This window comes from Perna viridis, chromosome 8 (genome assembly GCF_037379345.1).
Source record: "Perna viridis isolate PV_CMFRI_1.1 ecotype Kerala chromosome 8, ASM3737934v1, whole genome shotgun sequence".
Taxonomy (NCBI): domain Eukaryota; kingdom Metazoa; phylum Mollusca; class Bivalvia; order Mytilida; family Mytilidae; genus Perna; species Perna viridis.
Window position 1 is genome coordinate 9,630,878 of NC_142452.1, and position 19,174 is coordinate 9,650,051.

Here is a 19,174-nt window from a genome sequence, read left to right on the forward strand (position 1 = left end):
TCTTTGAAGCAGTTTAATTGTAATAGACCCATTTGATTTACCAGGGATTTCTATTGTCATTTGTCATACGTACTTTCTCTTTTGATTACTAGTACACTTTAAAGAGTAATTAAGGGAACCAAGGTTATAGCGGTAATCAAAAGAATGTAATCCAGGGACAAAGACCAGACATGGAAAACAGACATACACAAAATAGAACATAAAGTAACTAAAATCATACATACAAAGTAACTGCCCCTTATTACAGTTTGTAAACAAAACTATGTTTTGACAGATATGTAACCGTGCCAACTTAAAGGATTATAAAATAATGTGAATTACATATATGTTCAAATATTAACAAACATGGATAGGAAAACAAGATTAACAGCTCTAAAATTTCACAATAACTCTAATTGACACAAATAGGTATTATGTAAGAATTACTTTGTCCCTTTTTATATACACGAAATGGAATATGTTAAACTGAAATCTACTTGTACAAACAAAATACAAGGCGCCAAAAAAGTTAATTTTGTCCTTTAAATACTTAAAAAGTTAAAACATAAAATAACGAACTCTGAAAAGGGGATATTTTTTGATAATATATAGACATAGGACATGAACTAAGAACATATAAACTCTTTAAAAAATAACTTTAGTGCGTCCATTGCAACATGTCTGTCCTATGGAACACCCAAAATAAAAGAAATCTAATCACAAAAGTCAGAATTAGTGTTCATAACCTAGATATAGAAGTTGGTAGATATCAAGCTGTTAATGTAGAGAATAAAATTTGCAAACTTTGTATAATAAAGAAGTGGAGTATGAAATTCACTTTCTCCTCAAATGTGAATCTCTGGAGCACTATAAAGATGATATACTTAATAACATCCAAATTCAATTTCCTAACATTAAAACCATTGTTGACCAATCTAAGTTTAATAGCGAAACTCCAGCGTTCAAAATACGGCAGAAAGACTTGTTACAAGAACTAAGAAGCATGATCATACCTCACTTATAACTCTTAATTGGTTACCAATACAGTATCGCTGCCAGTGCAAAATTTTACTTTATGTATTCAAAGCATTCCATGGGACAGCAAATATATATGTATATATATTCATTGTTGGATTTCCAACAGTTGCAGATAAGGTTGTTGTAGAGACAATATAAATATTGTGACATACTTTTTTGTGAAAAAGTTTGATGAATAATTATAAAATATAAAGTATGAATAAAAGAAAATGTTATAGAATGGAGTTTACTTTCAGTTTAATGTTAGTTTTAGCTTGTGGTATATGCAAGGTATACCAAGGGACGATGCTCTAGGAAATGTGATGATAGTCTATTTAACACTACTCTGAGAGTCAAACGCAGCAGAAATAAATGGTTCAGGGTATATAGACAACACTATACTGACTTAACTTTAAAGTAATAAACGGATGAGGCTTAGAACCGTAGGATAATGCGAGGCTGTGCCTAGCATGTTCACTGGTACGAGACTTTAAAGTAATAAACGGATGAGGCTTAGAACCGTAGGATAATGCGAGGCTGTGCCTAGCATGTTCACTGGTACGAGACTTTAACGTAATAAACGGATGAGGCTTAGAACCGTAGGATAATGCGAGGCTGTGCCTAGCATGTTCACTGGTACGAGTCGAATTAGCATCACGGCAGCAAGACTTGTTACAAGAACTAAGAAGCATGATCATACCTCACTTATAACTCTTAATTGGTTACCAATACAGTATCGCTGCCAGTGCAAAATTTTACTTTATGTATTCAAAGCATTCCATGGGACAGCAAATATATATATATTAATATTCATTGTTGGATTTCCAACAGTTGCAGATAAGGTTGTTGTAGAGACAATATAAATATTGTGACATACTTTTTTGTGAAAAAGTTTGATGAATAATTATAAAATATAAAGTATGAATAAAAGAAAATGTTATAAAATGGAGTTCACTTTCAGTTTAATGTTAGTTTTAGCTTTCGTCAAGTCAGTGTACTTGTCTTTATATACTGCAACAAAAATTTGTGTTATTGTCCCAAAGGTTGATAAGATTTTTTTCTTATTCAGAATTGCTACCACTTGGATTTGTGCTATTAGCAAATATGCTCCAATATTTGAGGTTTTTGTAGTTGGTGTGGTGTCACTCATATGTCGACCATAGTTTACAAGAAACCTCTGAAATAAGTTCATTCAACCCAGTAGTCCTGCATGAGCCCATACAGCTTTCAAGTGATTGCCTACGATAGTTCTTATTGTCTCGGCTCCACGTGAGTTTACCTACACTAAAATATGTACATGTATCACTTGTTTCTATGATTGAGTCTATGCCAATATGAAACTATCTAATACTCACCCCATCTCTCACACATTAGTGACACATTCCAAACCATAAGTTTTGTTCTTTCTCTATACTGATTCTATATTCCTCTGTTTTAATAGTTTATCATAGTTTGCAAGTGCTCATGACCAGGTTTGTCTAAAATATGCACATGCACACATGCGTCGGTGTTCCAATATATATCCATCCTTTCTTGAATCCAAAACTTTCTCACTGTCCTTAATTATATGGTTATATACACAAGCACTGACTCCAAGAGAGGTAGACAATTTTCTTTCCAAGCGAACTGTAGGTTTTATATAAAAAAAATACAGGTGATGTATGATTGCAAATGATATGTACTACAATAGTCATCCACCAAATGCCAAGTAACGAACACCTGAACTTCTACTGGTCACCACACTGTCTCCAATGGTGGGTAAAATCCATACCATAAAGAAAGGTCCTAAAATAATCATGATTGTGAAACTATATTCATAAAAGACGAAAATCGACCTAATTATCTATACCAAAAACGTAAACGAATAACAAGGCACATAAAAAGCAACCACAACCACTGGACTAGTACAGTTCCTGACTTAGGACAGGCACAAGAAGTATGTGGCGGGGTTAGACATGTTTTGTGAGTGCTCAACCCTCCCCTAACCTCGAACAGTGGTGGAAAAAGAAATAACAAAAAACGAACAATAAAAATCTGTCTAATTCGGATTTGTCACTATGTACTTCGGTCTGTCTAAGATGATTGCTCTCCACTTTGCTAATAACGGGGCCCGTTGTCGAAATATCGCAGTTCAACCAATATTTTCAATGACACAGTACATTAATATTATGTCTTAACTTTTGAATGAGCCCAAGTAACATTTTAGGCGCTTAATTCTCAGTTTTAAGGTGACATCTAAAATGCGAAATTTCAGGTCTGTATTTCAGATTTTCATCCATTTCACCACTTATTAGTGTTTTTTGCAAATACCATACTGAAAATAAGCTTTTGTGCATTAAAAAACATTTACTTTGCATATTAACCTTCTAATGAGCCAAAATGATTAATACGTGAACTATTTCAAGGCCATTTTGGCGAAAGAATGGGATCTCTACTCCGCTATAATTTGCAGCTCCGAGACTAATATATTGGGTGTATAACCTTAATTAGTATTTCATGTTTCGCCTATTTATTTAAACTATCATGCTTTTGACGGGGTCAAATGATAGGAAACTCAAACTACTTTGAAATAAAAGTTAAGGAAATTACAGGATCCCGAAACAAATAATTGTGATTGGTCGTACTAAGGTAACTCCCAACGGTTTTTGAAATTGCCATTGTTTCTTTGGGAGTGTTCTAGACAGCACATATCTCAAATCTCTTATTTCTCTCTAATCCGTTTTCGTTTGTAAGATGTTTCGTTTTGTCTTAATATTCTCCATATCGTTACGTCGGTTACAGGTTCCTCGGAAGTGGACTTTCGGAATATTTTAAATCATTCGGATTATTCAGGAGTGAGCAACGCAAGATACCAAGATGGCGGATCGATAAATAGGTATAGAATGGCGAGGTAAAAGTGTGATTTCTCTTAACTCCATGCATATATCAGGCTCATTTTGGAAATGAAAATTTATATGTGCATACATATTTTTACTATTATTTTTTTTTATAGCTATATAATGAAGCATATTACCGAAATCAACAGTTGAAATTTAGGTTATAATGGGGAGTAACGGAGAGTTCCAACGACAAATTTTGTCGGAAAAGAAATTTAGGAATAACATTGAATATCTTCGTATAATTTCACTTTTGTGGCAATATCTATGGCTTGTTAACTCTATAGAAATGTATAATAACTTAATTTGGTCGTTTTAAAAACATCAGTAAAGATCAATATATTTTGTGTTTGTTAACAAATTGTCCCCCCTAGTTTGTATGGCAATTAATGGCTTACAAGTCAGACAGAATTGTCTGTCTTATTGGTCGTTAATGAACTACTTTGAACAGTTGATGTAAAAATCATAATGTTATATTATTTACATTGATATGGATAATATATATTTTCGATTTTCAGTAAAATGTTTTAAATGTAGAAGAGTAATTAAGGGAACCAAGGTTATAGCGGTAATCAAAAGAATGTAATCCAGGGGCAAAGACCAGACATGGAAAACAGACATACACAACAAAGAACACAAAGCAACCAAAATCACACATACAAAGTAACAAAAGCAAATGAGCAACTCGGACTCCACTAAAAACTGGGAGCATGGACCAGGTTCACCGGTAGGGTAAGCGTCCTCTGCTTTTCTAGAAACACCCGCCGAGTTGCTCATAAAAAGTCAAGTCTGGGGTAAACAAACGAGGGAAGGAAAACTATGACCTGTTGAAAAAAAATCAGTTTTCAAGGTGCTGATGGGTACACCATAACGATCCACAAGTTCATGATAACGACCATAAAACTTCTGTAGTGATGACTTCAATCTTGTAGCAACATAACCATGTTCCAGAAGCCTATTTGTTAGAGTTCTAGTGCGATACAAAAAGTCTGCGTAGTTTCGGCAAGCTCTGGCATAATGTATGAGATGTGATATTAACACTCCATATGCAGGAGCTGAAGGGATGTTGCCACAGATGAAAGGAAAGTTGACAATTCTGAATTAAAAGTCATCACATTTGTCGTAAAGTTTGGTCAATAGTTTTCCTTTACCATTGATTTGTAAGTGTAGGTCAAGATATGATGCTGACTTCAGTGTCTGTAGTATCCTTTATCTCAAGTTCTTTTGGGTAGATGCGATGTATCAAATCCCCGAAATTAGGATTGTTTAAAGACAGTTTCCGTCATCTATATAGCGGAAACTGAAATTAAAGGATCTAGCCAAACGATATTCTTTCTTTCTGATCAGATCAGCTATAAAGTCTGCCTCATAAGAGTGAAGGAATAGGTCAGCAAGTAAAGGAGCACAATTTGTTCCCATTGGAATGCCGACCGCTTGTTGAAAAACACGTCCACCACACTGGACAAATATGTTGTCAATTAAAAATTCCAGCATTTTGTAAACATCTTCCTCTGTATATTTGGAAGATGATTTGGAATTATTTCTTACAAAGTATGAGGAATCTCTACCAAGAACTATATATTTGTATCTAGGTGTACCATCTTTTTTGGAAAAACAATGATGTATAATGCTTTTAAGTCAGAATTTTAACTGAGTATGGGGAATAGAAGTATACAGTTTTGAAAATTCATAGGTTTTAATGCTATTATATTCAGATAATAGTCTTCGAACTGATTGTCTCCAAAAGATCTTTCGAATTTTTCAGGATCCACATTGAATTAATAACACTACGGGAGTAACAAGTGTTGTGGTAGGACTGTAAACCCTCTTTGACAGTTGTGAGTATAGAAGTTAAAAGTTTTGAAAGAGGTTTGGTGGTACATTTTGCAGATCCAGCTATGAAACGTTGTTTGTATGGATTATTGTGAAGTTTAGGAATCCAGTACATAGACGGTAAATCACAATCATCGTCCTTGGTAGAGAGACCAAAAGAGGATAGCACAGATTTATGGTTTTCCACAATCTCTTCTTTGGAGAGAGTGGTAGCAGTAGAATCATGTAGTACTATTGATAATTTTGCATATCAAAATATTGCATAATACCATTTGATACGTTCACATTGAATTTAAAGGTATTGTTAACAAATCGGTTTGGATGTAGTCTAATTACGATATGAAAATCTACTTACATGATAATATCTGTTGGACTGATATTTATGATGCAGGCTGATGCTTCTGACTCATCTGAGTGTTGATATATTTCCTTTGAATAAATGAGTTCTTACTTTTATGTTTACAAAATGCTGGAATTTTTAATCGACAACATATTTGTCCAGTGTGGTGGACGTGTTTTTCAACAAACGGTCGGCATTCCAATGGGAACAAATTGTGCTCCTTTACTTGCTGACCTATTTTTTCACTCTTATGAGGCAGACTTTATAGCTGATTTGATCAGAAAGAAAGAATATCATTTGGCTAGATCCTTCAATCTTAGTTTCCGCTATATAGATGACGTATTATCTTTAAACAATCCTAATTTCGGGGATTTGATACATCGCATCTACCCAAAAGAACTTGAGATAAAGGATACTACAGACACTTAGAAATCGATGGTAAAGGAAAACTATTGACCAAACTTTACAACAAACGTGATGACTTTTCATTCAAAATTGTCAACTTTCCTTTCATCGGCTCCTGCGTATGGAGTGTGCATATCACAACTCATACGTTATGCCAGAGCTTGCCGAAACTACGCAGACTTTTTGTATCGCGCTATAACTCTAACAAATAGGCTTCTGGAACAGGGTTATGTTGCTACAAGATTGAAGTCATCACTACAGAAGTTTTATGGTCGTCATCATGAAATCGTGGATCGTTATGATGTATCCATCAGCATCATGAACACTGATTTATTCAACGGGTCATAGTTTACCTTTCCTCGTTTGTCTACCCCAGACTTGACTTTTTATGAGCAACTCGGCGGGTGTTTCTAGAAAAGCAGAGGACGCTTACCCTACCGGTGCACCTGGTCCATGCTCCCAGTTTTTAGTGGAGTCCGAGTTGCTCATTTACTTTTGTTACTTTGTATGTATGATTTTAGTTACTTTATGTTCTTTGTTGTGTGTGTCTGTTTTCCATGTCTGGTCTTTGTCCCTGGATTATATTCTTTTGATTACCGCTATAACCTTGGTTCCCTTGATTACTCTTTTATGATTATACTATTTTACTGTGTTTCAGTTCTTATGTGGGGGGAGATAAACTTTGGAATAGCATCACCATACCGTGGACATATTTGTGATAAAGTTTTTATATCTGAATAAATATAGAAATTAAATATATATTTATGAATGAATTTTAGACTACATTAGACATGACAAGTATTAATTGACAGACCCTTTGAGATGAATCTTGGTGTAATCATGAGACTTATTTTAAAGCAAACCTAAAAAAATCAGTCTTTTTAAAAACTACAAGAGTTTATTTTAAAAGGAAAATAGTCAAGCCGACTTTATGTTTTATTTTAAAATTCCCAGTTCTTGAGGTACTTTTAGGAAAACCATTGACACCAATTGAAGTCGATATATACAATTTCATGAGACAATAACACGTTCATGTTATGCAATACCTTGGAGAGTGTAATTTACTCTTGAGTTCCGGGGCAAACGCTTATGCAGAAAATACCTAATAAAACTTGTATATATATATACAATGTTTTTTTTCATGTTGACTTTCTGATTACATTACATCTTTAGTTTGTATTTAATTGTTTAAGGTGTTGTCATTATATCTCTGAAAGAGGAAATAAAGACACGAACGAATAACAAAGAAAAGAGCCTATTTATACTACATAAACCGAAACAAAGACAGAATGTGCTCACACAAAAATTGCCAATTCTAGTAGTCTTCAAGATGTACACCTAAAAACTGTTATCATATCCTACACAAACTCTCAATAAAGATGTAATTGATTTTACCGATATATGTCCCGTTAACGTCTGTGATAAAGCCGGAATACCTCAATCGTGGACTCGGTGAAATTCAGAGGTTGGATATAGCTTTATTTAAAGACTACTTACTATTAGGAATATAAAGTCCATGTCTTATTGGGTTAAAAACTGAGTTGCAAAATGAGTGGAAAAGTTGAATGATCAAATTATTAAAAAAAAATGATGCTGAATTTATTGGATGTTTATTATGCACAAAATGAATGAAGTGAAATGTATTTTGATGCAGGGCGTTTAAGAACCCCTGCATCCAGATACATTCCATTCACTTAGTTTATGCATATAATCATCCAATTTTTAATTCAATACCAGACTGTAAGAACAAAACCACTTTGCGAAGTAAATACAAAAAAATCAAATATTTGAACGACCAAGCTATCTTTTTAGAAACATTTGTCATATGTATTGATTAAAATCCTTATTCATGTAAAGTAGCATGAATATTTATAACCAGTCTATGTCACAGGATGTTAGAAATGCGAATTGTCTGTACTACCCTGTCAAATAGTAATGATAAAGTACGTCAGGCAAGAAAAAACGTCCGTTGCAGAAATGGTATAACTAAATACCCCAAAAAATCTTTCACACCATTTGGAAAGGGTTTCTCTCCCCTATACTGTAATACCCCTGGATTATTGACATGTAACTGACCCACGAGGACCACACGAAACATGAACTCAATACGTTCTTTATTGCGAGTAAGTTACTTAGCCATCTTTTTGTGTTGGCAAAATTGTGCCTCAGTATGTGCCTATTTATTTTCGATAATTAAAACAAGAATTTGGTAAATTTACATCATGATGATAGAAACTTTAGAATGTTCAGTCCTACGACCCCTAGCCTGGACTAGGCTATGGCTATGCTTCAACTAGAGGTCATTCTTTTAAACTTTTGAAGAAGTGCAGCCGAACCACACTATATTTGCATTCGTTCTCTGTAAGAATTGTAGATAAATAGAACAGCATGGGGGGCACCTTGGACTTGGTTAAAACTTGGTACGGGGTGCAAAAAAAAAAAAAAAATACTCCCATTCATATATTTGTCTGCAGGAAAATGAGTCCCATTCATATATTTTTCAGCGTGAATTACAATTAAGAATTAAGAGAACATAAATACAAAAAAAAGTCTTCAGAAAATTGCAGAAAGGGCATCAAATCTTGTACAATGTACATCAGTAATTCATCATTTCGTCACCTACAATGTAATTACATGCAACTAAGTTTCTCCCAATGGCTGTTAGCTGCAGCAGACGCTTATTGAAGATTAATTGGTGATAATTGGAAAGTTTGTCATAGCAATAAATTATACAATAAAATTGTAGAAATACGACCCATTGATATAGAATACCTGAGAAATGACAGCCCAGTGACATAGAAAAAGAAAAATTTATTATCCAACCATATATTTAAACTCTAGAGAAACCAGACCCATTCCAGCAGCACACCTATACATGTATATACTGGTATAGAGGAAGTGACTCAGCCTCGTGGTAGAATGGTTCATTCGATTCCACAGTAACCAGGAAATCTGTGAATTCATTTAAATCAATGTTAAATGATGAAAACTGGAATCCTTACAAATTTTTTTGTTCTTGTTAGAGTGCACACCCATGCATGTTTTCCCAGTTAGAAATACTTATATTAATTCTATACTTGTGGAGAAAAATTAGCAGATTACCTTAAGGATTAGGATTGTAGAAGCCTAGGGCTTATCCATTGACCCAAAAATCAAAGCGAATCCCTGGAGGTAAATTCAGTCTGTGTCGACATCATGTCTCAGGCTTTTATAGAGAGATAAATGTGGATTAATGGGAAGTCTCAGTCCTGCCAGAAATCACATTTTTACTGAAAATTCAACAAACAAGTTAGCAGTCTTACTAATATGAGACACTGACAGGTGAACTCAAAAAGTGCTCTGAAGTTTATACCTCTAATTAGTTTGATTAAATTTAAGTCTGAAGTTGAACATGTTTTTGTTCTGACATCATGAAACATATAATTGATGATGAATAACATGTATCGATACTAGAAGAGCTATCATTAAGTTTCTCTAATTTGAGATGGGAGGGGGTGAACTTCATGATCTGATTTTAGAAATTTTGGAGCAGTAAGAACTAGTAGAAACTATGTTTTCAACTCTCTCAATGAAAATGTCCTTAACTAGTAACTTAGTCTTGCTTTCATTCCTTGATAATTGCTTTGATAAAGTTTTACTCTGCTCAGAGATGCAAATAATTTTATTTTTCTGTCAGGCATTGGGGCCAACAGAGTAGCAAGTTCTTCCAGACCTAAATTTTGAAATAAAGCATTGAATAAATGTAAACCAGACTGAGGCCCTGGAAATGGTTAAAATGCTGGTCATTGACTACAAATTTTGCTTATGACTGTCTGATGAGCATTTTCCAATATTGGATTTCAAAAATTGTCAACCCATATAATTGCAGTCTAGATCATGTGTTTTATTAGTATCTTGACAGGTGTCCATCAATATATTTTTTTTTGTATATTACCTTATGTGCAGCCACATGTGACCATGATTTACCTGTAGCTGATTAGTTGTTTGCATATTATGGTACATATGCATTGGGTCTAAAAATGAATTGAATGACTTGGTGAATTATTAAGTAAAAGACTTACAAAAATTCTATGAACACCATTATTTTAGTGCGAACAAAAGCATGTGGGGCAGAAATCATATATCAAGTATTATAAATCAGTCAGAGTTTGTAGTTATTTAATTTATCAATTGAATCCTTTTTAATACTGAAGTTAACACACCATTTGAAACAATGTATCCACAATTTTCTTGTATTTACCAACATGTTCATCCCTCGGAACTTCTCTATAGTACTGTTTTCCAAGAATACAAGTTTATTGGCTCTTGAGGAGATTTGATGAAAAAGTCCAAGAGATACGATGTTTTGTTTACTTGTTAGAATGTCCACATGTGAACTAAACCTACTACATTTATTTTTTGACGCATTCAAATATTTTGACATAGGACATATGTAAGTGCTGAAAATCTAATGTTAGAGTAGGGCTAAGGGAACAAGAAAGTTGACTTCAATAAAGTTGATTACGATGATTTCTACATAAAATACAATAAGGATTGACAGATTTAAGTTTTGAAGGACTAATGCAGAACAACTGTTACCAGCCATTACATGTAGGTCCTGTGGTTTTTGCTATCCATTAGGTCCAGCAGGTTTGATGATTATTTGCATTTTTGTTTGCTCGTGTTTTTTTTTTCATGTAACATTTTTAAATGTGTGACATTTTTCTAAGGACAATTTTTGCATAGAAAAAAGAAACTACGGTAACTGTTACATAGACAATATCTTTTAAACAATTGAATCTACTCCACCACTTACCCTGTAGACTCTAATGAACGATAAGGTCAGAGTAGTCCTGATCGACCACTGAAAATCATGTGTGTTACAAACAATGCATTGAATATGAGCTGGATCTCGAACATGCTCAGGGTTCGATACTAACAGTGGTATGGTAGTCCTGTGCCTACCTTATTTGAGGGAGGACAACCTTGAACTTTAAATTGATAGTCCTTTGGGCGCCTTCAGTTAATTCTTAAATTTTTTCAGTCCTAAGTAGAGGACAGCAAACTAATTTTTAGCACCACTTATTTGTCTATAAACTAGTCCTGTGGGCTGCCTCGCCAGAAAGGTTAGTATCAAACCCTGATAATTTAAGGATACTAAAACATACAATTAAAAATTCAAGTACAATGATTTATCCTTAAGCTGCCAAAACTTTCAATGATTTAGAAAATTGTACATCTCTTTTGGGACTATTTTAAGCAATTTTTGTACAAATTGGGAATGTTTCTCCAGAGGAAACAAACGAAATTCATAGTTAAATTAAGGCCAAATTAGTCCATTGCAAAAAAATTCATTTTTGAACTACTACATATTTGTACTTGTAACACATACAAAATGTACAAAACTTGTTAAATGCAAGGTACAGTGTACTGTACATATAACAGCTAATGTAAAGTAAGCATAGATGTATTGAGCTTTAATATCCTGACAAGTGTGATTAAGTTTGAAAAAGCTTTTGAACCCATGGCTATTTTGAATAATATCAGGGCCAATTGCATACATGTTGGAGTGCTCTAAAATACTAAAGTACTTACATGTACATGTAGAGAACAACACATGTCAGTTTAAACATCAATAAAGAAAGATATATGTAAACAATTAGAAACAATACCTGCTGAATTGACTTCAAGCTTATAACTTGCTGACAGTGAGTGAACCATAAGAAATGTGATTCATTGAACTTAGACCTTTTCATAACCTTCCATACACCACTGACCAGTCTTCATGTTCAACCATTTAAAGCATTCAGACTTGTAAACCTCCAAAAAATGGGAAAAAAATTGCTACTATACAATTTAATTCTTTGGCAAGTTTCAGTTTAAAATGGAAATATAATCACAGAAAGATTTTTGCTGTTTAGCAATAGCATATGCATTTCTGAATATATCAGGAAGTCTAGCATATCACTAGTGTATTTAATGTGCTGTAGCATTTGTCAGCCTGTTATAGTGCATTAGCAAGTTTCTGGTACTTAGAAGGTATGAATTTAATGGCATCTACTTAGAAGATATCAATCCCTGGTGTCAAAAGAGTGCACCAACTAAAAAAATCTACAAGCCCTTTAGGCTTCTGAATAGCAAAGTTAAACAGGTCTGGTGCTGAATTTACTGGCCAGGACCATCAGACTAAATTTGAAGAATGACTAAGTATATGTATCTATGAATTTCTGCTCTTCTACTCAATAACAAAAAATCTTTAATGGTTACACAGTATGATGTTACAATTTTATGAACCTTGTCCTATAAGACAAGTTGATGAAATTTCTACTTGGCCATATTGAAATCTGGTTTGTCCTTTAGTAAGTACATGTTAAAAAAAAATTGTTAGTCCTGTGGGCAAATATTATTTGATTTTTACTTAGGACAACTTCTAATGTCATAGCCTGTGTATTCCAACCCTGAACTCCCAGGGTATGTCTCTGTACTGAAATATCTTTAATATTGTTGGATACACTTGGTAGATAATACATGGTATCCTACATTGGTTTTATTGTGCAATTATTTGTGTGTTAACATACATGTATGTGTAAGATATACATTTAATATATTCATAGTATCAAAATTGAAAAGGAAAAATCCTAATTTGCTGAACCTACGGTGTATTCTATGAAACTGCTGGCAGCATAAGAAAATGTGGATAACTATCCCTCTTTTGAAATATATTGAACAAGTACATTGTAGAACTGAATATAAATTGCATGCTTGACAAATTTTAATGGAACTCTTTTTGAAGTCTTGATCAGGGTGTGGTTGTACAAAATGTTGGTAGCAATATATATTGTTAAAATGTTGGACTAACTGTTCATTTCTTGTTCTAGGTTACCACCTCATGTAGAGTATTCAGACATAAGTCAGATGAACCCAGGAGGATTGTAGTAGAAAGATGTATGTTTTTTCTGTTTAATAAGTAGTTAAATGATGTATAAAATCTCAATATGAGTTTAACTAAAGTTTTGAAAAAAATTGCAACTAAGACAAGTTCAACCTGTTAAAGATCTTTTATAGAAATATTTGTAAGTCTATAACTGAGTAGTCTTTACCATAATGAGTACTTAACTATCATTATTAACAATTCTTTGTTGATCTGGACAAGTACAGGAAATCAAGTTTAGTTTTTAGACTACCTTTATCAGACAAATGTACCTGCTGTCCTCAAATAGATAGTTATATTGTTCGTGTGATTTATGCATAAAGTCTTGGTTCAGTTACATGTAGTTAATAATGTAATTCTAAAATTATTTCAGGTTTTTATAACTCTGATTTTGTCAATTTTGGCAAAATGTCATTCTGATAATTTGCCATAATGAAAACAATTTCCTTGTAGTAATGCTTAAAATTTTGTAATGTTGGTTCAGATTAATTTATTACAATTTTGAAGTACATGTAAAAGGAAGCCATTTTTGATTGATTTATTAGAAGCATGACTTGGTCAAGTTTTATTTACATTGTAGGTATAAATGAAGTACGATTATTAGGGAGGTGTGGAAATGACCCAGAGGCTCGAGGACCTAACGAAGAAACGGCTGTTGCCACTTTCAATTTAGCAACTAATGCATTAACAAGAGGAGAATCTGGTTGGTATAAAAAGTCTGTCAGGAACCTTTTACAGCAAGTAAAGTAGTCATGGGCTGGGAGGGTTAACCATGCAACCCCCCATACACACACACACACATTAACTCCATGATGATTTTTGGGTATATGTACTTTTATTCCTTCCTCTACCGAATCAGTTTGTGACGAAAGAATATTCTTGGATTTTTCTTAGTATAAGCCTATGTTTTAATCCCACTAACACCAAAATCCAAGTTTTGTGACTCAACTGTTCAAGTGACTAAGTCTTCCAAGGACAGTTTTAAAGAAACTAAATATATAAAGGTATCATCATGTAGCCCAATATTTCAGCTTTCTAATGGTACTAAAAACATTTCAGATACACTTAAGGTTTTGGAGTGATATGAAGAATATGTACTGTTGTTTTCTAGATGTATTAAATATATTTGAGGCAAAAAAGACCAGATTGAGAATTATGATGTGCCACCCATTGCTTGATCTACGGGTGGATCAGCTGCACTCTGCGAAGCATTTTATCTTTTCCTGTCAAGCCTGAGGGACTACAAAGATTTAATGCTACCTATATTTGTGTAGTCTGTCTCATAATACTTTGTGAGTTTAAAAAATACTTTGGCATGATGGGTGGTACAATGTGTGGTCATACATTAAGAAATTTCTTTTTTTTTTCGAAAAACCATTAAGTTCTAAGGACAGGAGATTTGTTTCTGAAAGAAAAATGTAATTCATTTCATTTCTGTTCCAGGTGAATTTGATGAAAAGAAGGTGACGTGGCACAATATAGTTGTATTTAATCAGAACCTTAAAAATTATGTAATTAGAAACCTTAGGAAAGGGTAAGATATAGAAAGTATCTAATAGAAACTATAGGAAAGGGTATGATATAGAAGTCATGTACCTAGAAGCCCTAGGAAAGAGTAAGATATAGAAATCATGGAACTAGAAACCTTAGGAAAGGGCACAATATAGAAGTCATGTAACTAGAAACCTTAGTAAAGGGTAAGATATAGAAAGCATGTAAGTGGAAACCTTATGAAAGGGTACAATATAGAAATCGTGTAACTGGAAACCTTAGGAAAGGGTATGATATAGAAATCATGTATATAACTAGAAACCTAAGGAAAGGGTACGATATGGAAGTCGTGTAACTGAAAACCTTAGGAAAGGGTACGATATAGAAGTCATTTAACTAGAAACCTTAGGAAAGGGTAAGATATAGAAGTATAACAGAAGTAGTAGCACACATGATTGAAAATAGACATTTTACAATAGTGAGAATTGTATTCCATATTGCTTGATATTACCAGTATCTCATGTCCCAGAGTAAATATTTCACAAGATTTATTTTAGCATTTTTTTGTTTATTACAATAACTCATTATTACAGTAAATATTTCACAAGATTTATTTTAGCATTTTTTTGTTTATTTCAATAACTCATTATTACATCCTTTCATATACATATAAGAAGTACAATTAAAAGTAATAATGAGTATTTACTGTTTTGACTTTAATATTTTGTCCATTTGCTGTGCAGGGACAGAGTGTTTTTATCAGGTAGATTGGACAATAGAGAGTATGAGACACAGCAAGGTGAAGTCAAGAGAACACACAGAATTGTAGCCTGTAAGTTATTCAAATTTCCATTTGTGTTTTCATGTGAATGGGGTATAATTAATCTGTTGATTACAAGACTAGGCAATAAGTAGTTAAACACTGAAAGCCATATCCAGCTATTGGTTTGATTCATTTGTCTTCTGTAACTATAATAATGAATTTGAAACTAACAGTTGCTGTACTTTGGTCTTAATTTCAAAAGTTTTGTAATATCTCCTGATAAATATGTTGTTGTTTTCAGAAGGGGAGTTAGTTTTTAGGTTAGTTTTTGGAAATGAGTTAATGTCTCACTCATTTCATTTGATAAATGGTTCAGGCACATATCATGCCTGCACCTTTTTGCCCTCAGGCTATATCGCAGTCACCTTGTTCATCTGTCTGTTACTTTTTTCTGTAACACATTTATCAGCCTCTATTGCTAAGATATTTGATATATTGCTTTTGCACGATGACGTCACTTGTACTGTACCTGTCTCCCCTTTTCAGGTCCTTTGCTCACATGTACAACTTAAAATAGTAACTTTCTCGGTGATGCAAAGTGGAAATTTCTGTGACAGATTTCTCAGCTTCCATATGAGTGAATGCTAAGATATGTGGTGCTTTGCTTTTTTATGAAGACTTGTACCATGTCTTCCCTTTTCAGCTTCCTTGCTCAACTTAGTCCTCTGTACGACTATTAATAATAAATTGTTTGGTGATGCAAAATGGAAATTTTCATAACAGATTTCTCAGCTTCTGTATTTGGGAATGCTAAGATATCCATTACTTTTGCATGAAGACTTTTACTTGGTCTGCCCTTTCCAGATTCCTAGCCAATCCTGTTCCTGTTTACTGTAAACTCTGTGATTAGGGCCGGCCACTATATAATAATCACTGTTCATTTGTGCATCCGATACACATTGATTCTAGACTGTAACTTTGTTGTCTTTTGATATTTGGCATGAGGGTAGATCAGCTCAAGATGATGTGTCATGTAGTATGGTTGAAGAAATTTTACCTCAAGGTCAAATTAATGATTTTGCAATACACTTCCGTGTCCAAACTGGAACTTTGTTGTCTATTGGTGTAGGCTTTTGATATTTGGCTTATAGATTAGCTCAAGACGACATGTTTCATACAATGGTTGATGAATGCGTCTGTGTTGTAACTTTGTTTCTTTTGTGTAATCATTTGGTATTTAGCAAAAGGGTAGATGAGCTTAAATATTCTGTAGAATTTTGATCCTCTAAATGTTTATAAATCGCTATATTTAGTCTACGGTGGGATCCTTATACATGTAGATGGTTTCCATCTCAATGTTACTTAGTTTTTTGGTGATGCGTAATGGAAATATGTACAACAGATTTCTCAGCTTCTTTTGAAGGGAATGTTTAGATATTTAGTGCATTGCTTTCGGATAATGACATGTACAGTTTCTCCCTTTTCTAAGTTTGATAGAAATGATTGAGTCAGGGTATTCTTAGCATGATGAAGTGTGCAACATTTTGTTTTGCATTTAAAGTGGACTTTTACTTTTATCATTCATAATTGCCTGATACTTTTACTATATTTTGAGAAACACATTATAATTATCAAAATCCCTCTTTGTTACTATTTTCTTTTGGCTTATTAAATATCTAGATGGTTGGACAGACAGCAGTATATCATGCAATATAGCAGGTAATTTTTATGGGGTGCTAGGTCTGTGATATTTAAGAGGTTTGTCTAAAAACACCTAAACAAATTTACAAATTCCATAAAATATTTATTCTGGGCTTAAGTAGTTAGCGTACAACTTGGCATCCACCAAAATAAGAAATGCTAATTGTTTTGTATGCATTTTTGTCTAAATATTGCCTGATTTTGCATCTGCCAAAATAACACACCATATGGGAATACAGAGATAAAAGTATAAATAGGATGAGAATATGTAGTTTTTATGTAAGTATTCAGTAGTGTTTTTTTTTTTCTATTTCAGCACAAATAATCAATGTGACTAATAGAAAATTTAATGAAGTAACAGCTGATGGTTCTGATGATGAACAGATGTCATGATAAATGTTCATATGGTTAAAGACTTCATCAAACAAGACAGTGAAATAGAGGCCTTCCAAGTTACCATACTGTAAAAAAAATCATTTGCCTGTGTAATGAGGAAATCTCTCCTACCAGTAGACTAGAAATATATCCAATAGCTACACACAGTTTGGAATTTTGTGTCAGACTAATTCTTTCGGGAAATTTACTGTACAATTTTGTACACTTCTTTTAATTGAGATTTAACTAGTAAGTCCTGCTCCAAAAATGTAAAAAGAAATTGATGTTAATCAGACATTGTACATGTATGTTACTAGTTTCAAGATTTTACAAGTCCTGAAGATATTTTAATGGTAGATTTCTGAAGGCTTTGTATTAGATATTTTAATGGTAGATTTCTGAAGGCTTTGTATTTTCTATTAGTTTTAACCACAGAAACACTGTGTTGTTGTAGTATTGACAGTTTTGTTATCTATTAATGATTTTTTAGGTGTTTTTCATAATTAATAAACAAGTATGTTTGATTTTTCCCTTGTGTATTCTTTTAAGGTTTTTAGGTCAAGTTGGTTTACACCATCAGTTTGCTCAAATACATGAAAACCCATTGACCAATTTTAACCAATCTTGGCAGAAATGATGTATGGAAGATTCATATTGGTGTTGTCGTCATCATTGTTTGCATTTGTGTACATTAACTTTCATTATTTTCGATAACTTGAGTAAAACTTATCAGAAAGTTTTTAAGTTCAACACATTGTTCCTAGGGACCTCGGGAGGGTTCTATAGTTTTTTTACAACTTTTGCCTCATCCCCTTTGAAGATAAGAGACCTAAGTGGCCCTGCCCCAAAAACTCAACTTTCTCACTTTTGGTTTGCTTTTGATATTTTTTTTATTAGAGTTCACATGAAAGTTTCAATCAGGTATCAGATATCCCTTACAGTTTTCCAGTAATAAGGATTTTAGTTACAAAACCTGCTTATCTTAATGAACGACTTTCATTACTCTAAATGTTTGTGAATTTGTCTCTTGTTTACAGAACAAAATTTACAAAAAGCTATTAAGAGAAAGCAATCACACTAAGGCTATAATTGTTCTAACTACAAACTGCTACTAGGATTCAGAATCTGACACATCTCAAAGATAATTACATTTTCGTTTGATAATTAATCTCCTTTTTATACGACTACAAACAAATGCAGTCATATACTGGTATGATGTTGTCATTGTCAGCCTCCATCTTCTTCTTTTCCTCCGTTTTATCGTTGACTGTTGACATTAGGTTTTCTTGCAATAATTTAAGTATTAGTTGATCTTAACAAAATTTTGTAACAAGGTTCCAAACTACAAAAGAAAGGCTGGTTTTGCTTTTGGGGGTTATTGGCCCAACTGCTTTAGAATGAGGGGCACAACAAACATTTAACTATATAACTCGAGTAAAAGAATAAGAATGTCTATGATATTGTTCCACAATATTCTATACCAC

The 19,174-nt window shown here is 33.3% G+C and overlaps 1 protein-coding gene across 3 annotated transcripts; it reads left to right on the forward strand.

Moving 5' to 3' along the window:
- The first annotated feature begins 8,454 nt into the window (after positions 1 to 8,454).
- On the forward strand, positions 8,455 to 18,214 carry LOC148609240 (single-stranded DNA-binding protein, mitochondrial-like). 3 transcript variants are annotated; one of them, XR_015914501.1, is made up of 7 exons: positions 8,455 to 8,573; positions 13,308 to 13,374; positions 13,941 to 14,063; positions 14,804 to 14,894; positions 15,595 to 15,683; positions 17,632 to 18,057; positions 18,095 to 18,214. XR_015914501.1 is itself a non-coding variant. In XM_088540877.1 (7 exons), the coding sequence occupies exons 2-7, from the start codon at positions 9,326 to 9,328 to the stop codon at positions 17,706 to 17,708; spliced, it is 459 nt and encodes a 152-aa protein (XP_088397003.1). In that variant the 5' UTR covers positions 8,489 to 8,573; positions 9,197 to 9,325; the 3' UTR covers positions 17,709 to 18,214. The 3 variants fall into 3 exon arrangements, 2 of the variants coding, with proteins under 2 accessions (XP_088397002.1, XP_088397003.1); XM_088540877.1 differs by adding an exon at positions 9,197 to 9,337 and having other exon boundaries at positions 8,489 to 8,573; positions 17,632 to 18,214; XM_088540876.1 differs by having other exon boundaries at positions 17,632 to 18,214.
- Positions 18,215 to 19,174: the final 960 nt, after the last annotated feature.

Excerpts from the sequence above, each read along its gene's own strand:
- LOC148609240 (XM_088540876.1), top strand. The coding sequence starts at position 8,547 with ATGAACTCAATACGTTCTTTATTGCGA. Across the intron at positions 8,574-13,307 it reads CAATACGTTCTTTATTGCGA|GTTACCACCTCATGTAGAGT; the intron begins GTAAGTTACTTA and ends TTCTTGTTCTAG. Across the intron at positions 13,375-13,940 it reads GAGGATTGTAGTAGAAAGAT|GTATAAATGAAGTACGATTA; the intron begins GTATGTTTTTTC and ends TTTACATTGTAG.